This window comes from Biomphalaria glabrata, chromosome 10 (assembly GCF_947242115.1).
Source record: "Biomphalaria glabrata chromosome 10, xgBioGlab47.1, whole genome shotgun sequence".
Classification (NCBI taxonomy): domain Eukaryota; kingdom Metazoa; phylum Mollusca; class Gastropoda; family Planorbidae; genus Biomphalaria; species Biomphalaria glabrata.
Genome location: NC_074720.1, coordinates 17,469,102 through 17,495,072, shown reverse-complemented (window position 1 = coordinate 17,495,072; position 25,971 = coordinate 17,469,102). Strand labels below are relative to the sequence as shown.

At 36.7% G+C, this 25,971-nt stretch overlaps 1 protein-coding gene across 1 annotated transcript in view; it reads left to right on the top strand.

Moving 5' to 3' along the window:
* Positions 1 to 18,480, top strand: part of LOC106073045 (uncharacterized) — a 41,979-nt gene extending 23,499 nt beyond the window's left edge. The window contains exons 2-3 of the mRNA XM_056044382.1: positions 6,613 to 6,829; positions 11,864 to 18,480. Of these exons, the coding sequence (XP_055900357.1) occupies positions 6,644 to 6,829; positions 11,864 to 13,969 (2,292 nt within the window). The 5' untranslated portion in view covers positions 6,613 to 6,643 and the 3' untranslated portion in view covers positions 13,970 to 18,480. The remainder of the gene's footprint in view (positions 1 to 6,612; positions 6,830 to 11,863) is intronic.
* The last annotated feature ends 7,491 nt before the right edge of the window (positions 18,481 to 25,971 follow it).

Genomic DNA, 25,971 nt, shown 5'->3' with positions numbered 1-25,971 from the left:
TCAAAACGAGTAGATCTAATAGCATCATCTCCTGAGACAGACTACTGGGGGTAGAAACCTTAGGTCCTCTGTTAGATCTAATAGCATCATCTCCTGATACAGACCACCAGGGGTAGAAACCTTAGGTCATGTCTTAGATCCAACAGCATCATCTCCTGATACAGACCACTGGGGGTAGAAACCTTAGGTCCTCTGTTAGACCTAATAGCATCATCTCCTGAGACAGACCACTGGGGGTAGAAACCTTAGGTCATGTCTTAGATCCAACAGCATCATCTCCTGATACAGACCACTGGGGGTAGAAACCTTAGGTCCTCTGTTAGACCTAATAGCATCATCTCCTGAGACAGACCACTGGGGGTAGAAACCTTAGGTCATGTCTTAGATCCAACAGCATCATCTCCTGAGACAGACTACTGGGGGTAGAAACCTTAAGTCCTCTGTTAGATCTAATAGCATCATCTCCTGATACAGACCACCGGGGGTAGAAACCTTAGGTCATGTCTTAGATCCAACAGCATCATCTCCTGAGACGTAGAACCTTAGGTCCTGTGTTAATTGAGCACTGAGCTAGGGTGGGGGGGGGGGAAGGGAGTATATTTGTATCTCTAGAGTGCTCTGGTCTTGATCTACACGTGTGCTATGTATCTCTAGAGTGCTCTGGTCTTGATCTACACGTGTGTTATGTATCTCTAGAGTGCTCTGGTCTTGATCTACACGTGTGTTATGTATCTCTAGAGTGCTCTGGTCTTGATCTACACGTGTGTTATGTATCTCTAGAGTGCTCTGGTCTTGATCTACACGTGTGTTATGTATCTCTAGAGTGCTCTGGTCTTGATCTACACGTGTGTTATGTATCTCTAGAGTGCTCTGGTCTTGATCTACACGTGTGTTATGTATCTCTAGAGTGCTCTGGTCTTGATCTACACGTGTGTTATGTATCTCTAGAGTGCTCTGGTCTTGATCTACACGTGTGTTATGTATCTCTAGAGTGCTCTGGTCTTGATCTACACGTGTGTTATGTATCTCTAGAGTGCTCTGGTCTTGATCTACACGTGTGTTATGTATCTCTAGAGTGCTCTGGTCTTGATCTACACGTGTGTTATGTATCTCTAGAGTGCTCTGGTCTTGATCTACACGTGTGTTATGTATCTCTAGAGTGCTCTGGTCTTGATCTACACGTGTGTTATGTATCTCTAGAGTGCTCTGGTCTTGATCTACACGTGTGTTATGTATCTCTAGAGTGCTCTGGTCTTGATCTACACGTGTGTTATGTATCTCTAGAGTGCTCTGGTCTTGATCTACACGTGTGTTATGTATCTCTAGAGTGCTCTGGTCTTGATCTACACGTGTGTTATGTATCTCTAGAGTGCTCTGGTCTTGATCTACACGTGTGTTATGTATCTCTAGAGTGCTCTGGTCTTGATCTACACGTGTGTTATGTATCTCTAGAGTGCTCTGGTCTTGATCTACACGTGTGTTATGTATCTCTAGAGTGCTCTGGTCTTGATCTACACGTGTGTTATGTATCTCTAGAGTGCTCTGGTCTTGATCTACACGTGTGTTATGTATCTCTAGAGTGCTCTGGTCTTGATCTACACGTGTGTTATGTATCTCTAGAGTGCTCTGGTCTTGATCTACACGTGTGTTATGTATCTCTAGAGTGCTCTGGTCTTGATCTACACGTGTGTTATGTATCTCTAGAGTGCTCTGGTCTTGATCTACACGTGTGTTATGTATCTCTAGAGTGCTCTGGTCTTGATCTACACGTGTGTTATGTATCTCTAGAGTGCTCTGGTCTTGATCTACACGTGTGTTATGTATCTCTAGAGTGCTCTGGTCTTGATCTACACGTGTGTTATGTATCTCTAGAGTGCTCTGGTCTTGATCTACACGTGTGTTATGTATCTCTAGAGTGCTCTGGTCTTGATCTACACGTGTGTTATGTATCTCTAGAGTGCTCTGGTCTTGATCTACACGTGTGTTATGTATCTCTAGAGTGCTCTGGTCTTGATCTACACGTGTGTTATGTATCTCTAGAGTGCTCTGGTCTTGATCTACACGTGTGTTATGTATCTCTAGAGTGCTCTGGTCTTGATCTACACGTGTGTTATGTATCTCTAGAGTGCTCTGGTCTTGATCTACACGTGTGTTATGTATCTCTAGAGTGCTCTGGTCTTGATCTACACGTGTGTTATGTATCTCTAGAGTGCTCTGGTCTTGATCTACACGTGTGTTATGTATCTCTAGAGTGCTCTGGTCTTGATCTACACGTGTGTTATGTATCTCTAGAGTGCTCTGGTCTTGATCTACACGTGTGTTATGTATCTCTAGAGTGCTCTGGTCTTGATCTACACGTGTGTTATGTATCTCTAGAGTGCTCTGGTCTTGATCTACACGTGTGTTATGTATCTCTAGAGTGCTCTGGTCTTGATCTACACGTGTGTTATGTATCTCTAGAGTGCTCTGGTCTTGATCTACACGTGTGTTATGTATCTCTAGAGTGCTCTGGTCTTGATCTACACGTGTGTTATGTATCTCTAGAGTGCTCTGGTCTTGATCTACACGTGTGTTATGTATCTCTAGAGTGCTCTGGTCTTGATCTACACGTGTGTTATGTATCTCTAGAGTGCTCTGGTCTTGATCTACACGTGTGTTATGTATCTCTAGAGTGCTCTGGTCTTGATCTACACGTGTGTTATGTATCTCTAGAGTGCTCTGGTCTTGATCTACACGTGTGTTATGTATCTCTAGAGTGCTCTGGTCTTGATCTACACGTGTGTTATGTATCTCTAGAGTGCTCTGGTCTTGATCTACACGTGTGTTATGTATCTCTAGAGTGCTCTGGTCTTGATCTACACGTGTGTTATGTATCTCTAGAGTGCTCTGGTCTTGATCTACACGTGTGTTATGTATCTCTAGAGTGCTCTGGTCTTGATCTACACGTGTGTTATGTATCTCTAGAGTGCTCTGGTCTTGATCTACACGTGTGTTATGTATCTCTAGAGTGCTCTGGTCTTGATCTACACGTGTGTTATGTATCTCTAGAGTGCTCTGGTCTTGATCTACACGTGTGTTATGTATCTCTAGAGTGCTCTGGTCTTGATCTACACGTGTGTTATGTATCTCTAGAGTGCTCTGGTCTTGATCTACACGTGTGTTATGTATCTCTAGAGTGCTCTGGTCTTGATCTACACGTGTGTTATGTATCTCTAGAGTGCTCTGGTCTTGATCTACACGTGTGTTATGTATCTCTAGAGTGCTCTGGTCTTGATCTACACGTGTGTTATGTATCTCTAGAGTGCTCTGGTCTTGATCTACACGTGTGTTATGTATCTCTAGAGTGCTCTGGTCTTGATCTACACGTGTGTTATGTATCTCTAGAGTGCTCTGGTCTTGATCTACACGTGTGTTATGTATCTCTAGAGTGCTCTGGTCTTGATCTACACGTGTGTTATGTATCTCTAGAGTGCTCTGGTCTTGATCTACACGTGTGTTATGTATCTCTAGAGTGCTCTGGTCTTGATCTACACGTGTGTTATGTATCTCTAGAGTGCTCTGGTCTTGATCTACACGTGTGTTATGTATCTCTAGAGTGCTCGGACTTGATCTACACGTGTGTTATGTTTTAAAAAACTTTTTTTTTCAAAACTAAATTGTAAAAGTATTGCAACGAAGGGAAGGAAGTTCACCTGCAACTATTTCTTAGTCTGTTGGGGCACCACACAAGATCTGTCGACTGTCTTTTTCCATTCTTCTCTGTCTTTTGCCTTGGATAGAACCTCTTTCCATGGCAGGCCCGTCCATTCTTTTATGTTGTCTTCCCATCTCTTTCTCTGTATGCCTCTTCTTTTTCCTGGTACTGTTCCATGCATTGTCATTGACACCAAAATCAGACTGATGCGCTCCCTTCTCATGACCACATTATTATATGCTTGTGAGTTTTGGACGCTGCCTAACCAGAGAGGAGGATCCTAGCAATGGAATTGAGTTGCTACAGAAGTTTCCTAGGTATCACATTGAAAGACCACATCACAAACGAAGAGATTAGAGACAGAGTTACTAGAACGATTGGACCCCACGATGACCTGCTAACTAGTGTAAAAAAAACAACAACAAACGCAAACTAAAATTTTATGGCCATATTACAAGGTCTTCCCGCAAAGACCTTCCTTCAGGGAACGGTCCCAGAAAAAAAAGTGAAGAAAGTTATAGAGGCAAAATGTGTGTAAGAGAGAAATTTGAAAAGAAGATACAAAGGAGTGTGTGATAGAAAAGATGCGTATTGTGAAGGAGCATGGGAGAGAGAGAGAGAGATAAACAGAGAGAAAGAGAGAGAGAGGGGGGTGAAAAAGAGAGAGAGAGACAGTGAGAGTATGAAAGATAAAAGAGGAATCTATAATCAACACCGATCTATAAAAATAACAAACTAAAATATTTAAAGTCGGGTGGTAGAACAAAATCTTCTCTCTCTCTCTCTCTCTCTCTCTCTGATCCCACTCCCAAATTTCCAGACACACAGCGACGTCTCGTTACATATTGAGACAAAGTCAACAAAGAACAGTCAGTAATGCCATGCGGTCAGTTTATGATCGATTTTACTCCTACATTCCTCCCATCAAGCGGTCAGCGGTCAACGAGTCTGTCTCTTTCCCTCCCCATCTTCTGATTTAGCTGTAATGTATTCTAGCATCCGTTAGCCGCTATTACTGACCCATGGATGACGTCATTGTCTTGCCTTGTACCTCCTCTTGTCATGCCACTAGTACAGTCTAGTTGTATTGCCCCAGCTAGCCCGAGTTTAGTTGTATTGCCCCAGCTAGCTCGAGTCTAGTTGTATTGCCCCAGCTAGCTCGAGTCTAGTTGTATTGTCCCAGCTAGCTCGAGTTTAGTTGTATTGCCCCAGCTAGCTCGAGTCTAGTTGTATTGCCCCAGCTAGCTCGAGTTTAGTTGTATTGCCCCAGCTAGCTCGAGTCCAGTTGTATTGCCCCAGCTAGCTCGAGTTTAGTTGTATTGCCCCAGCTAGCTCGAGTCTAGTTGTATTGCCCCAGCTAGCTCGAGTCTAGTTGTATTGCCCCAGCTAGCTCGAGTCCAGTTGTATTGCCCCAGCTAGCTCGAGTCTAGTTGTATTGCCCCAGCTAGCTCGAGTCTAGTTGTATTGCCCCAGCTAGCTCGAGTCCAGTTGTATTGCCCCAGCTAGCTCGAGTCCAGTTGTATTCCCCCAGCTACCTCCTCTTGTCATGCTACTAGTACAGTCTAGTTGTATTGCCCCAGCTAGCCCGAGTTTAGATGTATTGCCCCAGCTAGCTCGAGTCCAGTTGTATTGCCCCAGCTAGCTCGAGTCTAGTTCTATTGCCCCAGCTAGCTCGGGTCTAGTTGTATTGCCCCAGCAAGCTCAAGTCCAGTTGTATTGCCCCATCTAGCTCGAGTCCAGTTGTATTGCCCCATCTAGCTCGTGTCCAGTTGTATTGCCCCATCTAGCTCGAGTCCAGTTGTATTGCCCCATCTAGCTCGGATTTACTGTCCATTTGATTCAAATAGAAATGACCTAATTAAAAAAAAAAATGTACGTATATTACATTCATAGTAGAATCCTAATCAAAGGGAGGTTACTATCAATTTCTTTTAGTAGAGGCGTAGTAAAAGGGGGGGGGGGCATCGTGTCCTTAGCGCGGAACGTAATGGGCGGGGGGGGGGGTCGCCACTAATAAAACTTTGTGAAACACTGTTTTAAACCTGGGATCTTCTTACTCTGGGAAATAGTGCATTATAGACCATCTGTTTATAGACCATCTATTTATAGACCATCTGTTTGATGTTGAAAAGAGACCTATGTTTTCTATTATTTTGAAAAATGTTACAATCATGGAATAATGCTTGACTTACAGAAACTGCAAATGACGCCAGGTATGTCGTCTGTCATCAGGGCAGCATTATTATAAATCCAATTCTGTGATTTACAGCAGTGTTTCTCAAAGGCACGACTCCCGGACAACTGTTGGCGGGTTGCAAGGCCGGTCTATTAACTTTTCAAAGGACTAAAACAAAAAATAAATTAGTTATAAATACGTAAATACGTGTTCGATCTTTGAAATAACATTCGTGAGGCAACCACAACAATATCGACATTATAACGTATTTTGTAAAATTTAGGATGCATTTTAGCATATGTTTCGATAAATCTCGAAAGGGATTCTGTTGGTAAAAGCAATATCTATATACCTAACCTAATGCGATATTTGTTCTCATAGCGAAAACAGAACTCAAAGCTAATCAAATGGTTCGCTCAACAAAACTGTTCAAAGTGAATCTGAAACCAAATGGAGCGCCAGAATACAAACAGTTCAGCTAGTTGGCTTTAGAAAAAAAAGAAAATGACAAAATACAAAAAGTCTTTATTGTGTCCTTTTTTTTAATAGCAGAAGTGCTATCTATAGTGTAGCTATTTAGTTAGGTAATACATTCTAATGTTATTTTTATTATATTCTTATTACTGAGCACAATCTATTATATTACGATGTGGGGGGGGGGGGCAAAAAATATCATGCACCCGACGCCAGGTATGATCGCTACGCCTCTGGAGGCTACTAACTTCTTATGTTATTGTTGCAGACGCCAGAATGTGCTGCCAACTTTACTCAGGATGACGGCTGAGTACAACTTACCCCTGCACGTCAACTCGCAGAATGGCGACGATTACGTCATCGAGGATGGATATCCTCACGATGGCGTCACACCTCCCGGGATGGCGTGGGATGGACAGGGAGACGGCGGAGGCAAGTTTCGCCTCAAAAGGCGCCGCAGATGTGGACAGTGCGGTCCTTGCCAGGTAATTGTAAATTGAGTTTGATGATTGCAAACCAGTTTGAATTTGTCCTACTCTCTAAACGACACAGTTTCTATTATCACACAATTTTTTTTAATAAGGAGATTGTGATACATAACGTCATTGCTAATTGTTGTCTTGTGAAACCTAGGCTACCTGACAGGATGTGACGTAATAAAATGAACCTTTTATGTCTACTCAACTCAACTATGACAATGTTTCTGTTTACTTATGTAATTACTGTGTTTATTAAACTACATTTGTTTATTTATCTGTAGAAACAGAATAGAGGTCACGTGGTTGTTGTTTTAATACTGTCTTATCGTCCACAATAAACACACAGACTAGAACAAATAGATACATTTATTCACCAAATAGGACGGACATAGATCCTACAACTTTAACGACTTGACTTTGTCTGTCGTATTGGAATTCAAGTTGGCTTTATTTTTCAGCGCCATATTTCCTAATGCATTTTTTATCAAATTCTTTTAGTCACTCCTGTTTTAAAAAAGGTCAGTCGATTGGTCATTTGAAGTTATGGGAGTATTTTTTTTTTTTTACATAGGTCGATATTGAACGTTTACCACTAACATAAAACTTTTATCCCACTGACATAAATACAAATTTTATTCCACTGACATAAATACAACTTTTATTCCACTGACATAAATACAACTTTTATTCCACTGACATAAATAAAACTATTATTCCACTGACATAAATAAAACTTTTATTCCACTGACATAAATACAACTTTTATTCCACTGACATAAATACAACTATTCCACTGACATAAATAAAACTATTCCACTGACATAAATAAAACTATTCCTGACATAAATAAAACTATCCCACTGAGAAATAAAACTATCCCTGACATAAATAAAACTATTTCATTGACATTAATAAAGCTATCCCACTGACATAAATAAAACTATCCCACCGACATAAATAAAACTATCCCACCGAGTATTATATTGATAGCCGCTATTCCTGTGATACTGGAGCCTAGCAGTTTGTATACAGAACAGAGACTACGGGATGGTCTGTTTGATTTGATAGCCTGCCATAGGATGAAGCCATACTGGGACAAGATACCCAAGCTTTGGCTGCTAGTTAGATTCCTATGGCTCTACTACTATCCAGGTACCGCTGCCTGTACTTGTGAAGGGGAAGTAATTCAGGCATTAACAAATGTTTGATAAAGGGGGGGGGGGGGGAGCTGTGTGTTGTGTACGTGCAGTGGGGTGTCAGAATGGGCGTTGGTCAGTTGGATTTAAAAGCTTGATATAATAATATTTCTGTGGTAATAACAAAAACTCGGGGGGGGGGTACAGACGCAGCCTAATAAACTACACACATACACACAGTCACATATACACTCACACGCGTGGACACACTCAGTCATACATAACTTTCCGCGCACACATTCATACTTACGCTGACTCGCTTGAACAGAAACACACACACACACACACACACTAGAGGGGAGCTCTTACACGCTGGAATCAATAAGTAGTGACTCGGATCAGCTGTGCATGACATGTTGAGGTTCGTGCGCTCATGGGACTTTATGTTTCTTACTGGTCACCAGAGATGTCTCTGCTATATTTTGACCAAACCTGGCATCAATCTGTGGTGATGAGTCGAATGGTCAAAAATGATGTTCAAGGTTGATTACCGATTTGAACCAAAACAATATATGAACTGGCTACTTAGTGTATTAAGGAAACATACTTTGTTCTCAACTCACATTTTCCATATAATATACAGTCGACTCTTGATGGTCTAAAGATAACATATTCAGTAATCCTACGCGTCGCTTAAATCGTATATTGATAGAATGTCGATAGACTTAAATTGTAATTTAGTGCAGTAGCAGGGGCGTAGATAAGAATTATCCATCATTTGGGGGCCCGGGAGGCTTGACCACTATGGGGGCCCCTGCATTTTGCGTAATATTTATTTTTAAATGTAAAAAACACTTATTAGATTTTCAAATCCCCCCCCCTTACCCTAGCTACGCCACTGTACAGTAGGTGAAAGCTTAAATCAAATTTGTTCTACATTTTTTTTTAGATCAATGCGTCTATTATTTATGTTCTACCACAGTAAGTCTAAGAGAATATCATGGACTTAGAATGTTCTTGATTTGTACAGTTACATTCCTTGAAGTACAGCTGGTAACCCAACGTTTTCGGTCATCCGACGCTGTCCTAGTAACTGTCGGACTATCATGAATCAACTGTACTACGGTAGAAGAAAACATGCATCTATTAACAAGAATAAAAATGAAACTATTTTGACAATTACCAGCCTGGTAGTATCCAAAATAATTAACACACATAATGCAGTTGACCCCAAATTGACTTCTGGTACCTCACCTCTTTCATTGCCCTATGCTCACCATTTGTTTTCTACTGATAAAGGTTTCAAACTTTGATCAAGAGTATTTTCCTCTGTATAATACACTATCCGGCCCTTCGAAACTTCAGCCGAAAGTTCCTTCAGATTTCAGGATTATTACATCCTAGACCTGCACCCCAACAGGAGGCGGGAAGGGTCCGAACCCGAGACTATCGAGGCCCACATTGAGGCCCCCCCCCTTCAAAAACAAATTATACAAGCAGCAGGTTGCAGCTGGGTTTACGTGGCTATGTGAACCACTCACTGATCAAGAATCCTCGGAAGTGAAGACATTCATATCTTTATCTTATCTTATCTTATCTTATATAATACAGACGTTACTACAAAACAGAAGATGATTACGTCCTACGCGTCATTCATTTAGTCATGCATTTATTCATGCATATTAACCAATGAGCTAAATTCTGCTAAGTCACTGGTTTTCCTGGCTGACTCAGGCAACCCATTCCATGCTCTAATAGCACTAGGAATTAGGAAAGAAGGAGCAATAGTACACATTTGTCCTAGCATATGGGACGAGGAATGTGCCTTTATCTTTCTGTCTTTCTGAGTATTTTATTAGATTTTGTTTTTGTATTTAAAGATTATGGTTCAGAGTTTTTGAGACTTCTGTCCTGAAAGCTTTCTAAATTGAGTGATTTTACTAAAGGTGTTACTCTAGTCAAATGTGAATATTCGTTTGTTATGAATCTCACTACTCTATTTTGTGTCTGTTCCAGTTTCTTAATGTTTTCTTAATTATATGGCACTCACCAGAGGATATTATGGACTATATATTTGCAAAGAATCATTGCCTGCATAGTCCATTCAATAACTAGATTTGTTCTAATGAAAAATTTCTAGATCAGTGGCGAATTTTTTTTTGTGTCATCTCAAATACTTTTTTTTTCTAAATTGACAAATTTAATTTGTATATCCTCTCTTCTCTCTCACTCTCTCTCTCTCTCGCTCTTTCTGTATGTGCGTTTGTTGTTAGCCTATTTAATGCTCATCAGAAGATGACTCACTAGCTTCAAATATTTGTGATTATGTCTATCAGATATTTGAATTCTAAAGATTAGGCCCTTTAGCGATCCAGATCCAAAGAATCTTGGTCTAAGTAGGTCGTTCACAATTTTATTTTATCTTATAAATTACAGATAATACTTCAAAAGAGAAAACAATTACATTTCTACTCTATTCTATCCATCTGTTTATCTAGTCATGCATGACAATTAGAGACTTAAACTCTGCTAAGTCGTAGGTTTTCCTGGCTGATTCAAGCAATCCATTCCATGCTGTAATGGCACTAGGAAAGTAGGAGCCACTTGTACGAATTTTTACCTATCAAAAAGTCATGTAATTGTTTTGTCTTTTTCTTTTCCTAAGCCAACATATAGTCCATAATATCCTCTGGTCAGTGCCATAGAATTAGCATTAAGTTAGATAGGTATCTTTGTAAGGAAGGTTACACTACTAGAGTCTAACTACCTGTCACACCTAGCTTGACCTGAATGTTCAGTCAACTAGAAGGCAAGATTATGTGTAGTTAGTCTAGCGTTAGTCGACTATAAAGCACTATGAAGACAAGATGAACTCTGTCATTTCTGACATTTGACACAAATACTTTTATGCTACCTACACACTGACTGGTAACACTGGTAGCCTACAGTCATTTTTTTTTTGGTTAGTTTTTATTTAACTGATAGATGAGACAATTTGTTTCCTTCTGTTAGCCAAGTATTGAAAAGAAACGAATTCTTTCAGTTTGTTAGATTTTCATTTATACAGCCCATAACAGATCCAAAGTGTATGTTTTATGATAGACTTTTATAAAGCTAGGCTTGAGAATAGACTGTTACTATGAAGAGGCTAACTGTATTTTATTTGTAAACTGGCTATTCCCGTGCTTCTATTGGTCTAAAATTACTTTCAATGATAAATTAAAAACTAGGGATGAGGAAGTCCTTAGCCCCTTAAAGTAAAGCCATGCTCTTTCACTGTCTAATGGAAACACCTGCATTACATTTCAATGGCTAGCTGCCCAAACACGTTATCATTAGAACTCTACACGAGGGAAGTAGGAAACAGACCCACACAATGTTTATATATATATTGAAACAATAATTTAGCTTTATGTCAAGTCTGCTCATGTTGTACCGGTATTTGAAGAAAAACAAATTACATTCTGGCCATAACTGGCATTTAGATGTGAAAGTAAGCCAAACATAAAAGTATTTTGGTTATTAATCCATTTTGATCTCCCATTCTAGATTAGATTAGGACAAATTTGTACCAATACTCCTTCTTCCCTAGTGCCTGAGCTAGCCAGGAAGACCAGTGACTTGGCAGAATTTAAGTCATTGGTTAATATGCATGACTAAATGCATAACACGTAGGACGTAATCATCTTCTTTTTTAAAGTAACGTCTGTATTATATAAAATAAGATAAGATTAGATTTAGATTAGATTAGATTAGATTAGATTTAGACTTAAATTACATAGATAGATAGATAGATTAGTACCTTGACTTCATTTTAAATTTTAAGCTTTATAATAGATAGATAGATAGATTAGTACCTTGACTTCATTTTAAATTTTAAGCTTTATAATGTTTTACTTTGTAGGTGAAAGAAAACTGCAACAAGTGTCAATACTGCATGAGAAAGGATGTTTTGAAACAGGCTTGTATCTACAGGAAATGTGTTTATCTTCGCAAGCCGGTGCCAAGGTTTCGCCAGGAAACACCCATTGCTGCTTCACAGAAGTCTGCACCCACACCACCCCGCAAGCCTTCGAGTACACAGGCTCCCACCATTGTGACAAACTCTAGTAACAGTAGCAGCGCAGCTCCTCAGAATGTAAGCAACAGCAGCAATACAACCTCTGCCCCAGCATCAGCCCTGTCATCACCAGCATCTGTCCCTTCTGTCTCTTCATCTCACCAATCTGAGTTAAGTTCTTGCAGGCTGAACCAGTCACCATTTGCTGCACTGTCTGCCATGAATAACAGCATGTTGGACCCATTGAGGCACAGAATGATTGAACATCAACATCGTAGCTCATTGTTTGACACAATGGGCCACCATCATTCTGTTCTTGACCCTTCTAAGGGTAGCCTGGGAGACATGTCAAGGTATTCGGCTGGCCCTGGTGCAGCATGTTTGAATGCAGCTCACTGTAAGCTGGATCAGGGTGCTGCCAGCATGAACCACAACAGTGATATGAATTTGGCTGCAGCTGCAGCAGCTGCTGTGTCACCTTTGAACTCCATGAGCAGCCACCATAGCCATCACCAAAGTAACAAAACCTTACCTCCCAGGGACCCATACTTTTCACCAATGGACACGTGGAGCTCTATGCCCTATGGGTTACCTAGACCACATACATGGGCACCACCAGCCCTGCCAAACCACCCTGCAGCAGCTGCTGCTTATGGCTTTCAACAGCACTCTACACCTTTCCCATCATCCTTTACTCCGTCCTCCTGCCGCCTTGGCCTGCCTGACTCCGCCTCATCCCGCTACAGTTCTCAGCAACACAGCTTCCACCACAGCATGGCTGGTTTCTCTCAGGATCTGACTCATGCCACAGCTAATCATGCCAATCACAGCAGTATGCGGTCACCCATAAATACACCATTCTACCCCACTGCTCCACACATCACCCCCTCCAGCATTCCCAGTTTCACCAGTTTGGGTCAGTTTGCTCCAAATCAAGCTGGCTTTGGACCGACAGCGTACCCAATGCACCCACATGCTCATATGTATCCAGGGGGTTTCTATTCCACTTTTCGAACCGCAACTGAACCACAGATTTACCATGCTCAGATCTTCCCTAGCCAAAATCCTTTCAAACATTTATTCTCTTTACTGCCAACATTGTCCTCTAACTACAATGCAGGAAAGGGAGATTACTTTGATGATAAAGAATTTAACCTAAATATTTATAAGGATATTGGTAAGCTTGATGATTTTTTTTCAAGCATCAGCCATGGCCCTAAAGAAGCAATGAAGTGTCCAGAGGGAAGAAAAGATAGCATTCCATCTCCCTGCAAGGACAAAAGTCAACAGATCAGAAGAGACTCCAGACAGGTCATCAATATTGCAGAGTGTTCAAAGAAAAGATCTAGAAGCAATAAAACTGAAACAAAAATGTTTGTCAACTATATTTCAAACATTAAAGGCAGCCAGAAACCATTCCAGAACAATCTTAAAGACCAAGAAATGTTTCAGCAGGTGAATGAATTGTCTTGTGTTCCTCAGTGCAAGGAAGTGGAAGAGTTTATGTCTAGCTCACATAGACTCTCAGATGACATTGACATTAGCCCAGTTGAGATCCACTTTCCTCATGTAATGAATGAATTGGATTTATCTGATGCAAACATGGCACTACCCCCTGAACCATCCTCTTGTTCATCATCCTCCTGCCCACCTTTCACACCACTGAACTCTACCACTGCCTTCACATCTCCCAATCTGTGGCCTTCATCTGCTAGTGATCATTCTGCTGAGCTGTTATCCAGTGATGGACATGTACATCTTTACAGGTATAGAAGTTACAAAAAGTCCAACTGGATATCAAAACAGTTATGCAGAATCAGGAGAAAATATTTGTTACTATGTAATAGAAACCGTGCGCAGTCTAAAACCTCAAGAAGATGTTTTGTCCAAACAGCTAATAATAATAAATTTAAAATAAATTATCACCTACAATTAAAAAGAGAAAGATAAAAAAAAAAAATTTAAAAAATGTATAAAACTTGATATTACCTAAAGTGAACAAATAGCTTTAAGAGTCAAAGAAATTAATGTGGCCAATCAAGTCTTTTCACTGAGTGATTCACTCTTCACACTCTCACAGCTGCTACTAAAAAGTATGTCACAAAGTTGGCAAGTCTTTAAACACAAGTCTTATTGAAAACAGATTTCATCTGGAAACTTATTTCAATTTGATAAGAACATTTTGACTTGTGCTGTTTTCCTAATTCCCCAAAATGATGCAAATGATAGAAATCTATTTTGTTTCATTTTATTGATCCTTTTAGTATTTTAAAAGTACTAAACCACAATTACTGCCTGAATGTTTTTAGTGATTTTTAAGTAATAATTTATTTTGAAATATTTTTTGTTTTGCTTCTTTGCTTACAAAGCAATTCTATATTTTATCTATACCTCTGTGTTAGTTTTTAATTCCATTGACCAACAAAGTTGAATGTTGATATCAGAGACTGTCCAGTTCATTTCTATGACAAAGTACTTCCAAACCCAGAACTAAGCAATTTGTTGACAAAGATGTTTAATAATTTTTGTTTTATTTTATTTGTTTAACTTAACAAAAAGAAAATTGTGATTTTACTTTTCTGTTGTTTTTGTTTCCAATGTTATTTTTGTTTCATAAACTTGTTTTTTTTATGACATAAATCCTTCATGCGCTGTTTTTTTTAATAGATGAACGGGTTCACACCATATCTCCCTTTATTTAATAGCCTTACACTATATTGACCTATGTCAGCTGCTAATATTTAAACAAGTATTTATATTCACAGACTAATTTTTTAATCTTGTTTTTTTTTTTATAAACCGCTTCTTGTTGCTTTTTATTTTTGATGGAGTTTTGTTTGAAAAGATTTTATTGTGAATTTGAACATTAAAAAAGCCTGCTCATACATGTGACATGTGTATCATGATCTATATACTACAAATTATGTCTAGATTACATCTACACTATTGATATATTATGCTCTCAGTGTCAATGGCATGCAGAACATCTCAGGGTCAGCTTCCTCTCCCTCGCCCACAGATCAGATTTGTACAGAAACAAAGGTCTTTGAAAAGAAATGTTGCTATTTGAAGAGTTACCATTTGAATTGAATTACATACATGCAACAGTGAACCCATTGCATTCAAAGTCCCGAATGTATTTATGCTTTCATAGGTAGTAAGGATTCCCCTGTAAACTAAACAATATCAAGAGCACTCAATTAACTTCAATGTTGTCAAATAAATACAAAGAAAATTGAGCTACTTTTAGAAACTTGCAGTCTGCAGTGCTCAAAAGTACAGACACAAAACTGATCCTAGAACTTTCGACCAAAAAAAAACCTATCAACATTTCTGTGCTTCAGTCCCCACTGGATATAGCTAATACCTCCCACCATATCTGACAATCTTCAATACAACAGTGCATCCAAAGTAAGCATTTTGTATTTGTGTCTATAAAAGCCTTGGTCCTATCATATTGAAAGGGCATCCAGTACACCTTCCTAGAAGCCTTAGGACCCTGAACCTTGACCCTTCTGCATGCCACTGCTAAGTGCTTTGGTTATTGTTGTTCATGCCAAGAAACAAATCTTGAAAGATTCTCTCTTTATATCTTGTTCTCAGGTAGTTCCTCAAAGACTTTCTTCTTCACCTGTTTCAGTTTTACATCTATTTACTATTTATACATACGATGAAAGATTCTTTTTTTAAAATGTTATTATTATTCATGTGTACATCTATATACATTGAAAGGATTTTTTGTATATAAACAATATTTCAAATGACATTCAGAAAGTGATTTCAGACTTGTTTGGTGACTTTTATGGATGTCTTTTATTTTTTGATTTAGTAAAATAATTTGTAATACATTTGTGTTTATGAGCTTTGGTGTGAATGTTGACATTGTTTAAGTACATTAGTTGTTGTTGAATAAATGTTATTGAATGCTGATCATCCTAATTGGCTTCAAGGAGTGTACTTATGATATCAATAAAATATCAGTTGACTTATCGAATCTGAATTTTGGAATTAACAGATGTCATTTATTAGGATTTATCAGGTTTTTTGCTAAATATTTGATACTTATTTAGACTAACCAGCGTGATGTGTGAGTTCTTGTAATGGACACAACCAATCTTATCTTATCTTATATAATACAAATAAATTAGAGGACACAATGCTGCCATTGTCCTCTTTCATTGCTTTTGTGTAGTTTGGACAAACTTATATAGGTTAGGGTTCTCAAACTTGTCAGTATCTTGAATCATTACTCAATTTTAATCAACAATTTGTTTGTATGAATTGTTTGAATCTGAGTAAAAAAAAGTATTGATCTGTGGCAAGTGATGCTTATTGCTTCATTTTTCACAAGATCTTTCTGAACAGTTGTACTCTGCTCAATAGTTGATGTATGTTCAAATGGTCCCGTTGAAGATGTCAGGTGACATCCCAGGAGACAGGTTTTACCTAGTGCAAAGTTTATTTTGAAAGCATGTTCTGAGCCTGACATCATTATATACTTCAATCAATGAAAATCTCTTCTGAGTAGCTTGAATGTTTTCCTCAGTGTCTGATGATTGTAAAGTGTCTCCAAGTTGAACACCTGTGCCTTACTTGTTCTAGTAGTCTGATTGTAGTGCTGTGCTATTGACACTAACTGTCTGCAATTTGTGATGTGAGAAGGATGAACAATTGGCTTAGTCAAAATGAAATGTTTGTGTTAAAAAACAATTGTGTTGTGGAGTTCAAGAATTCTGAGGGGACAAGACTAAAGAATGGGACCAGTGAGTCCACAGGTGTGGGAGATAATCCAGTTCCTGACTTTTCTCACTTTAATCAACAACCACTTTACTGTCTGCACATTGGATCTGTCAACATAGTGTCTGGCCTCTGGTTCTCTCTTTTATTTGTTTCTAAACAAAAAACTAAGAGCTTGTTTTCCATCTGCAATCATTGAACAGACTATAGAAATAGTAAGAAATCAATTCTATGTAGAATAGTCACAATTGGTTTTATTATTGGCTGTGTCAAGACATTTGCCAGATTTATAGAAAATACAAACCAAAACTTTTTTCTTCCATATCAAACCAAGAGCTAATAGTAGTAATAAAGCTAATAATATTTGGCAACATGTAGACCTACTGTCCTAATAGAAAATTTTATTTTATTGTTATTATTTTTTACAAAGTAAAAGTGATTAATGAAATAATTTCTTTTGGTCTCTGTTACCTGAAAAAATGTATTTTTGTATCTGAGTACTTATGCACTAGTACTAAATGTTGGTAGATTTATTTTTTAGTTTGTGAAAATATATTTTTTTCTAATGTGTTTTAAAACATAGGCATATTACTCTCTTTGTTTCAAAGTCTTTCTCAACAATAAACATTTTTGTCTTGGAACTTTTTACAGTTCCTGTTCTTTTATAGATTTGTACAATCTTTGATTTTTTTTTTCTAAGCTTACAACTTCTGATATGAGCTTGTACTGTGTGTGTTAGATGTTAAAACAAAAAAAAAAAACATAAGCCCTCAGGCCTTAACCTTTTATATTGTTTTTCTGTTCATGAACATTTCTCTGATTGTATACACTTGTGCATGATTTATTCAACTTGATCTGATAGTAATGTCTCTCCATTCCCCCATCAGGACCAATACTTTGTCCATTGTTCTTCGAACTTCTAGTTGTCACTATTTTTTTTTAACAAAATAAAAAAGTTAAACTGCTGCCAAATAATTTCTAAAATTTTCAAGGAAAAAGAATAAAATGACCAGAGTTTCTGATATGAAATATTTATGTAAATATTTGTCTCAACTCTAAACAATAAAATATTTCTTTTGGAAAGCAATATTAAAGAAAAAAAGAAGCCTAACCTATACAATTGTGTGTGTGAGTGAATCAGTTCAACAAGTCACATGTCTTTGTTCAACTCGTCCACTCCCATGTCTCATTCAACTCCAGTCTCCAATCAATAATATATCAACAAGCTGTAGTGTCATTTTATCCCCACATTTTCTATTGTTTGTTTTCTTCATTAAGTTTTTTTCCTCTCTCTCCTTGATAAAGCCATTAGCCAATGAAAGGTCTTACAATTGGGCGTTGACCAAGCAGTTGAATTACCTGACCAAGGAAAAATCAATATTTTATTTCCAAGTTGCCTGGCTCCACCAGTGTTGTTCCAGTATGTGTGTGTGTGTGTGTCTCATTGTTCAGTGCAGAACAAAGAGAGAGCCCAGGGTGGATGACAAAGAGATAGTATCATTGCCAGTATTTTTAGACATCACTACTTCAAGCTAAACATGTTTTTACATTTTTGGTTTGATTTCTCAGATAGAAATATAGCATTTGTCCTGGCCAGAACTCTTTGTTCACTACCATCTCTTGGAAAGAAAAGTTTTAGCTGGAAAATTTCAAATATTAAACAAATCTCTCCATTTTAGATGATGAGGTTGCCGAGTTTTTAGAATGATTGAAAAAAAAAACAACAGTCCAACTTTGGATTTGTTAAAATATTAGATGATAGAGGTCTTGCATTTGAATCTGCCAATTAATACTTTTTTTCTTTAATTTCCTCAGAAATGCTTTTCATTTTGATTAGTTACATTTTTTGTTTTGTTTTAGCTCTCTTTGTGTATTTCTGGAAGATTTTTGAAATCACCAGATCCTAGTAAAAGAGCCAGACCATAGAGATCTATTTATGTTGATGTCTTGCAAAACATAGACTTCACATAGTCAGTGCCAATCACACATATTTTTTTCTAGGACAATCAGGAATGCTCTCCCCCTAGAGTGAGTGCAAGAAGAGATTGTATATTATTATTAGATCTTGTGTCCAGTCTCTGTTCTGACCACTAAGCTATTAAGTATCCTATGAGCAATAGTTCTCAAACTCTTTTTTCAACCTTATCTACTTAGTATATGTGTGTGTCTGGTGGTATTGCCCAAGAAGGATCTATTCTGATACTTTATAAAACAAAAGATTCCTCTAGTGTTACTAGTTTCTAGTTTCTTGTAGAGTTCAAGCAATTGTTACATTTGGATCTCAAAACACTTGTATCTTTCTTTTTAGTGGTTGTGTAAAATATATAGATCTAGAAATATTTTTTTTAGCATTCTTAGTTAGTCCACATTTTTTTTTTGTCGCAGACATAACAAAGGTAAGGGAAATAACTTATAGATATGTGTAGATAACGAAATCCCATTTCAGAAATATCAGTTGTTTCCCTTTACTTTTTTTATAAGGAACTAAAACATCTTCAACTACCGGTAATGATTTGAGTCAAATGTTAGATTATAAATAGTCAGTGTTTCTACGAGATGACTGTTGTTACAAAGTGCATGTGACTAAAGAACTGTGTACATCAATATACCATTGCATGTATTTCTTTGCTATTCAAAGAACAATTTTAATTTTTTTTTTTTTATTTTTTTTTTTTTTTATAGTTCTTGCTTTGAACTAAAACTTTTTGTGTGTGAATAAGTTTGTGTGATATTACATTGAGAATTGATTCTCTTTTATTTTAATATTCACATCAAACATTTGAATATTCTGCTGTTCAACTTTGAATTCATTTAGCATGAATGGACAATTGAATGACCACAGAGTAATAGGAAATTACTCATCTTTTAATTGGAACAGTATATGATCACAAAATTTTAAGAATATTTGAATATTTTTATTTTGTGTCTTTTAATTAATAATGCGATTTACCAATCAAATATTTTTTTTTTTAACATTGTAAAATTGAAATATAAAAAAAGATATTGAAGAATTATATATAAATATACATATTCTATTTTTAGCCATGAGTACTTGTCTACTTACCAATATAAATAAACTTTTTATCATTAACTTTGCCAAGTTTTGTCAGAAGTGAATGTCTTATTGTGCACTGTATGACCAACATTTCTTTGTCTAATTAAGATATTCAGAAAACTGAGTTACTGTGTCACATCTCAAGGTGAAGCTGTTAGGACATTGCTGGGAGCTAAGTGAAGCTGTTAGGACATTGCTGGGAGCTAAGTGAAGCTGTTTGGACATTGCTGGGAGCTAAGTGAAGCTGTTAGGACATTGCTGGGAGCTAAGTGAAGCTGTTAGGACATTGCTGGGAGCTAAGTGAAGCTGTTTGGACATTGCTGGGAGCTAAGTGAAGCTGTTTGGACATTGCTGGGAGCTAAGTGAAACTGGAGGGGTTGGGGGACATTGCTGGGAGCTAAGTGAAGCTGTTTGGACATTGCTGGGAGCTAAGTGAAGCTGTTTGGACATTGCTGGGAGCTAAGTGAAGCTGTTTGGACATTGCTGGGAGCTAAGTGAAGCTGTTTGGACATTGCTGGGAGCTAAGTGAAACTGTTTGGACATTGCTGGGAGCTAAGTGAAGCTGTTTGGACATTACTGGGAGCTAAGTGAAACTGTTTAGACATTGCTGGGAGCTAAGTGAAGCTGTTAGGACATTGCTGGGAGCTAAATGAAACTGTTAGGACATTGCTGGGAGCTAAGTGAAACTGGAGGGGTGGGGGACATTGCTAGTAAGACATGCATTGGACTGTTACCTAAACTTGCTCAACTGTTGTTTTCTGATGTCCTAATGACTATATCATTTTATAGCATTTAACTCGCAACTGGTGAGACATTGAACATGTTTTAAAAAAAACTTTTAAATAATGGTTCATAGAAAACTTGATATTAAGTACTTCATTTCAAACCTTGTGATCTTTAGGGCAGATGATGTAAAGTTCTGTTTCTTTGTCTAACATTAACAAGGGTGTCATGTGGGCAGCACAACAACCAACTGCCTTTACTTTCTTCAACTACATCAGGTATCCATTAGAGTTGGGTAAAAAATCCAGACATTCAAAATCCCATCCTTTACCAAGATTTGAATCCAAGACACCATGTTTAGGAAGCCAAGCACTTTACAACTCAGCCAAAACTTGAAATTTACAAATTCATTAAATATTGAAATTAATTGATAAATGCTTTTATGAATATTATACTATAACTATAATGGCATAGGTTTTATAATGTTATCAATTTTATATGGGATTGCAGAGTTCAATCTTTGTAGTCACTTAACTGTTGACAAAGAAAATGTGAGTAGCACTGCCCTAATGCTATTTTCTTTTCTTTATTTATATGAAGTTCTACACTATGCAAACGCGACATGAAGCTCTTCAAAATCGACACTGGCAACTGGGAAGAGGTGGCACTGGACAGATCCACAGAGAGAGCATAAAGGAAGGGTCACAGATTGCAGATGTCAGACACAACAGAAGCAGAAAGAAGGGTGAAAATGCAACGGCGCCTGGTGATTATATATGCCCAACCTGTGTATCAAGGATTGGCCTCTTTAGTCACACAAGAAGTTGCAAAGGGAAAAGATCGTCTCTCGAGACGTAAAATGCCACTATTTATTGGATGTAGTTTCTTTTAATGCAAAATGCCTATATAGCTCAGCTTCATCTTTTCATTTCATTAATAGACAATTTTACTGTCAACTTTCTTTTTTCTTGGTATTTAAGTCTACCAAGTGTGAGGGCTAAGTTATCTTTTATAAACTGAACAGGCCTTGATGGAGTGCAACACAACATGGAAGTCTCAGGAAATGTTACTTTCATAGCAACTACTAATAAGGCTTGTCTTCAAGTCCGAAGATTAATGAGGAATGCAGTATCTCCCATGGCTATGCAGCCTAAGCTGTGACCTACATATTTAGCCACATCAGGGCAAGCATAACCATTGTTCGCAGGTGTTTGATTAAGATTTTCTTTTTGTCGTATGCGTCTGTCCATGGCAGCGGATTTTCTTTTGGTCTCAAATGTATCCCGCGGCCTTCGTGAGTGACCTCCAGCTGTCTCGTTCTGAGGCCACATGCAACCAGGTGCTCTCTTCTATGTCAGCCAAGGAAGTTAATGCCTAAGCTGGTCTTTGAAGCATTTCCTTGGGGCACTTCTGTTACCTTGACCAATTTTTAGCTCACCAAAAAAGACTGCTTTTGGCATACATTTGTCTCCCATACGGGATATGTTCCCTGCCCAGCGTAACTGTCGGACCATAAGATGCCCCTATATTGTCCATACTGGCGTTCGCAAGGACATTGCTGTTTTTAGTGCAGTCTTGCCACCGTATGGACATAATATGTACTAAACCAAAAGTGAATAGTGTCTATCTAGAGTTAACTTACTTCCATTTTCCCCAACATGTGAAGCTATAAAGCAAACAAATTATGAATAGGACAATGTCATATATTCAAAAGATTTTATTTAATAATCCATAATTTGTATAAAATATGTCAACAAAGGGGAAGCATAGGAAGAAAGTAAGGGCAGATAATTGGCATTTAAATAAAAATAAAAACCCAGACATTTTTGTACAATTATGTAGATATGGTAAATTTGACAAAGACATTAAATTGAATTTATAGTCTACTCTGTTAAAATCATATAAATTGTACAAATGTTATTCACATTAAGTAATATTACAAAATTTGTGCGGAAATCAACAAAATAAATAAATAATTTTAAAATTATTTGATTAAGTTAAATTGTATTTAAAAAAAAAAAAATAGATGAAATAAATATAGAATGCAGAAAGTAGAAGCAAATCAAATCATGAAACACATTATAAACAGATCTTATTAATATTTGTATTTTGAATTCAGATGTATGAATTTTAAATTAATAATATATTTTTTTAAATTATAAAATTTCTTTAAATTGAAAAATGTTAAGAGTAAAATAAGCTACTATTTTAATTAAAAAAGAAAATACACACAATTAATAACAAATTAAAATATAAAATATATTCTGTTAATTTATAATAATGAATTCTATTTATGTATATCTATACCCTCACAACCTTTAAAAGAAAGAATTAAAAAAAATGGTTATAAGAAATTAAATATATGAATATAAAACAAATTTTGATTTCTGTTCATTGATTCTATGTACACAGTTCAATCAATTCATGTTTTATTTAAGAACAAAGTCAAATTTGTAGCTTTTGAATTTCAACAGAACAAAATGGCACCTGCAAAACATGAATTAAAAAAGAATCAAAAGAAAATAAATATAGTAAGAAACAGGTGCAGATCTGTATGACTGATTGCAATAAATTAACCAAAAAAACAACAACAGCAACATTGCATTACAACAGAACATGTGTTCTAATAGTTTGAATAAATACATGGTAGAGTAATATTTTGTTCTATAGTGTTGAATCACATGAAATAAACCCTTGAATAATGACATCACATTCACAACATAATGGCCATTTACTGGACACTGTTTGAAAAAACTTTGGAATGTACATATTGTTAAAAAAAATTTTTTCGTTAATGAAAAGAAATTGTTTTTGAAATGGTTAATCTCCAGAAGTGGCAAGAAGGAGGTCAGAGAGTAGAAATCTAGAGTAGACAATCTCATGGGAGAGACTTCAAGTTTATTTGGATGACTTTCTAAGTGCAGAACTGGGTGGGACAGCTTGAATGCTGGGGTAAACTAATACTGGAATCATGTTGATTTAAGATAACAAGGATTTTCTCTGTTGTTTCCCTTCTGGAACTGGCAGACGAGACAATTATTTAACAAGATGGGATGGATTTTAAGCCCTCTCACAACTAAGGAAATTGGTTTTAATGGATTATTTTAAGCAATTCCAACTCATTTGAACCAAACAATAAAAAAAAAGCTTTCTATCAAATTAATTGAAGGTCTACATTGAAAAATTACAAAAATTCTCTTTTTAATGCTATGCATGTTTTACATTCCTGATATTCCTTTAGAATTGAAGATTATTACACCCTAATCTGAAATTCCATTAGGATGTCAGGGGATTGGGGCAGGCAGGGTTCAGACTCGGGACAATCAAAATGACAATCCAGAGTGCATACCACCTGATCAGACAGCTATCCATCTTTAGTTAAAGGTATAGATCAGAGTTGTCAGCAGAATGAAATGAAACAATACAAGACAATAGTGAAAAAACTTTTAAAGATTAAGATACATAACCACCAATAAGAGATTTATTTTTTTTAATACATTTTAAAAAAACTTTTTTTTTTAAATTGATAACATAATACTTGCAGATCTATTCTTTAGTCATTTTTAAATTTGATTTATTAGTACACTAAAATAGAAATTTATCTAATTTTGTATAACCTATCATAAATTCAATAATATCCCCAGATACAGCCCATCCCAACAAAAATTATATTTTAAAATGTGAAAAAAAAAATAGAATAAAAAATTCTAAAAATTTAGAGGTTATTAGATAAAAAAAACATAAAAGGAATGTGTTTTCTAAGAGAAGATGAAATAAGGTCCAGGTGATTTGATTTCAAATTAAACCATTACAGAAAACAAAATAAGATGGCTACTTGTGAAATAAGATATAAAAATAATTTCTTGATGGAATAGGTCTAAGAACTAAAATGATTACAACTGGATAGAAAATGCATTAAAATAAATGACTATACATGATCTCTTTATGTATTTCAAGAGCAAATCTTTTAGCAGTTGACATAACTGACTGCACACAGAATGAATCAACAGAATGTCAACATTCACAGAATGAATTCAATTAAGCAGATTACATTAAGCAGCTGAATTAATGTATCAATACAACAAGGCTACTGAACTTGGTAGGATGGAATGATGTCGCATTGATTAGGTCCCTTTTAATTAAGACCCTCCCATTTGAACACAGGAGTCATGACGACTGTTTTGGTCAAGACAAAGCACTCTTCTGGAACATGCTATATAACATATAGCCAATTGCAGTCAATATGTACAGGTCAGTGACTTTCCAAGTAACCGCTGAATCTGGAGGGGGAAAAAAGGATGTTTTGGTTTAAAATGAATGATTAAAAATGAAATGGTAAGAACTTAGAAATAAGCACAAAGAGATAAGAACTTATGGGCAATAATAGAAAAAAATTACAATAAATAAAAAAAAAGCTATTTTCTTTTAAATAAAATGTATTCACACATCTATTCTGAAGCATACACTGCTGTTAGGGCCAGGATGTCATTATTTTCATATCTGAAGGAACACCCAAAACATGTGAAACAAAACAAAGCAACAAAAGATTCTCAAATTAGAATTGACCAAAATATTTGTCCTAGTTGTATAGTTCAGTGACTTGATGTTGGCAATGGTATGTGTATAATATCAACAATCTCACTTGTTCACATATTAAAAAAAAATGTATAGACAAAAAAACCCCCAAAAACTATAAAATAAGTTCTTAAAGTCAAGCTAAAGCCAAAGTGTAAATCAATCACCCAAAATGTTTTCAATGTTGTTTTTTGTGTGTATGTTTGTGTCTGATTTCAGCTAGGATAGACCTCTCACATGCAAGCTCTAACCCTGAGCCTAACCTTCAGACCAACCCATTTGTTAAGACAAGTTCTGAGGGAATGTTTTTTTTTTAAATCTCTGACTAAATCACTGGTAATAAGAATTGAAACTGAAACAAGAAGGTACATGGACTCTGTTGTGATAAGTTGATGTTCACGCTGTTAATAAAATATCCAAACAAATGAATTATTCTAAACCACTGAATATTGACATAAATGCTTCAGTTTCTAACTATTAACTAACAGCCACTATCAGTATTAAGCCCTTTACAAGGAAGAGTTCATATCACATTGACATATTTTCTAACATTTATTTGGTTGTTATCTTAACTAATGACTAATGGTGGGCTAGTCATGTTGTATATGCTCTAGACTGTCATGATCTGAAGGTTCCAGGTTCAAACCCAGTCTTCTGCCAACACTTGCTATTCTACAGGAGGCTAAGATGTACTAATCTTCATATATGAAGAAATGTCTAAAATTTACAAAACAATTCTTGGCTGTAAAATTATCAAGTAAAAAAAATATATAATTTTTTTTTTTACAAAGACTTGTTTTAATGTACATTATCAGACACTTTCCTAATGATGGTATTATCCTGTTGACCCAACATAACATAA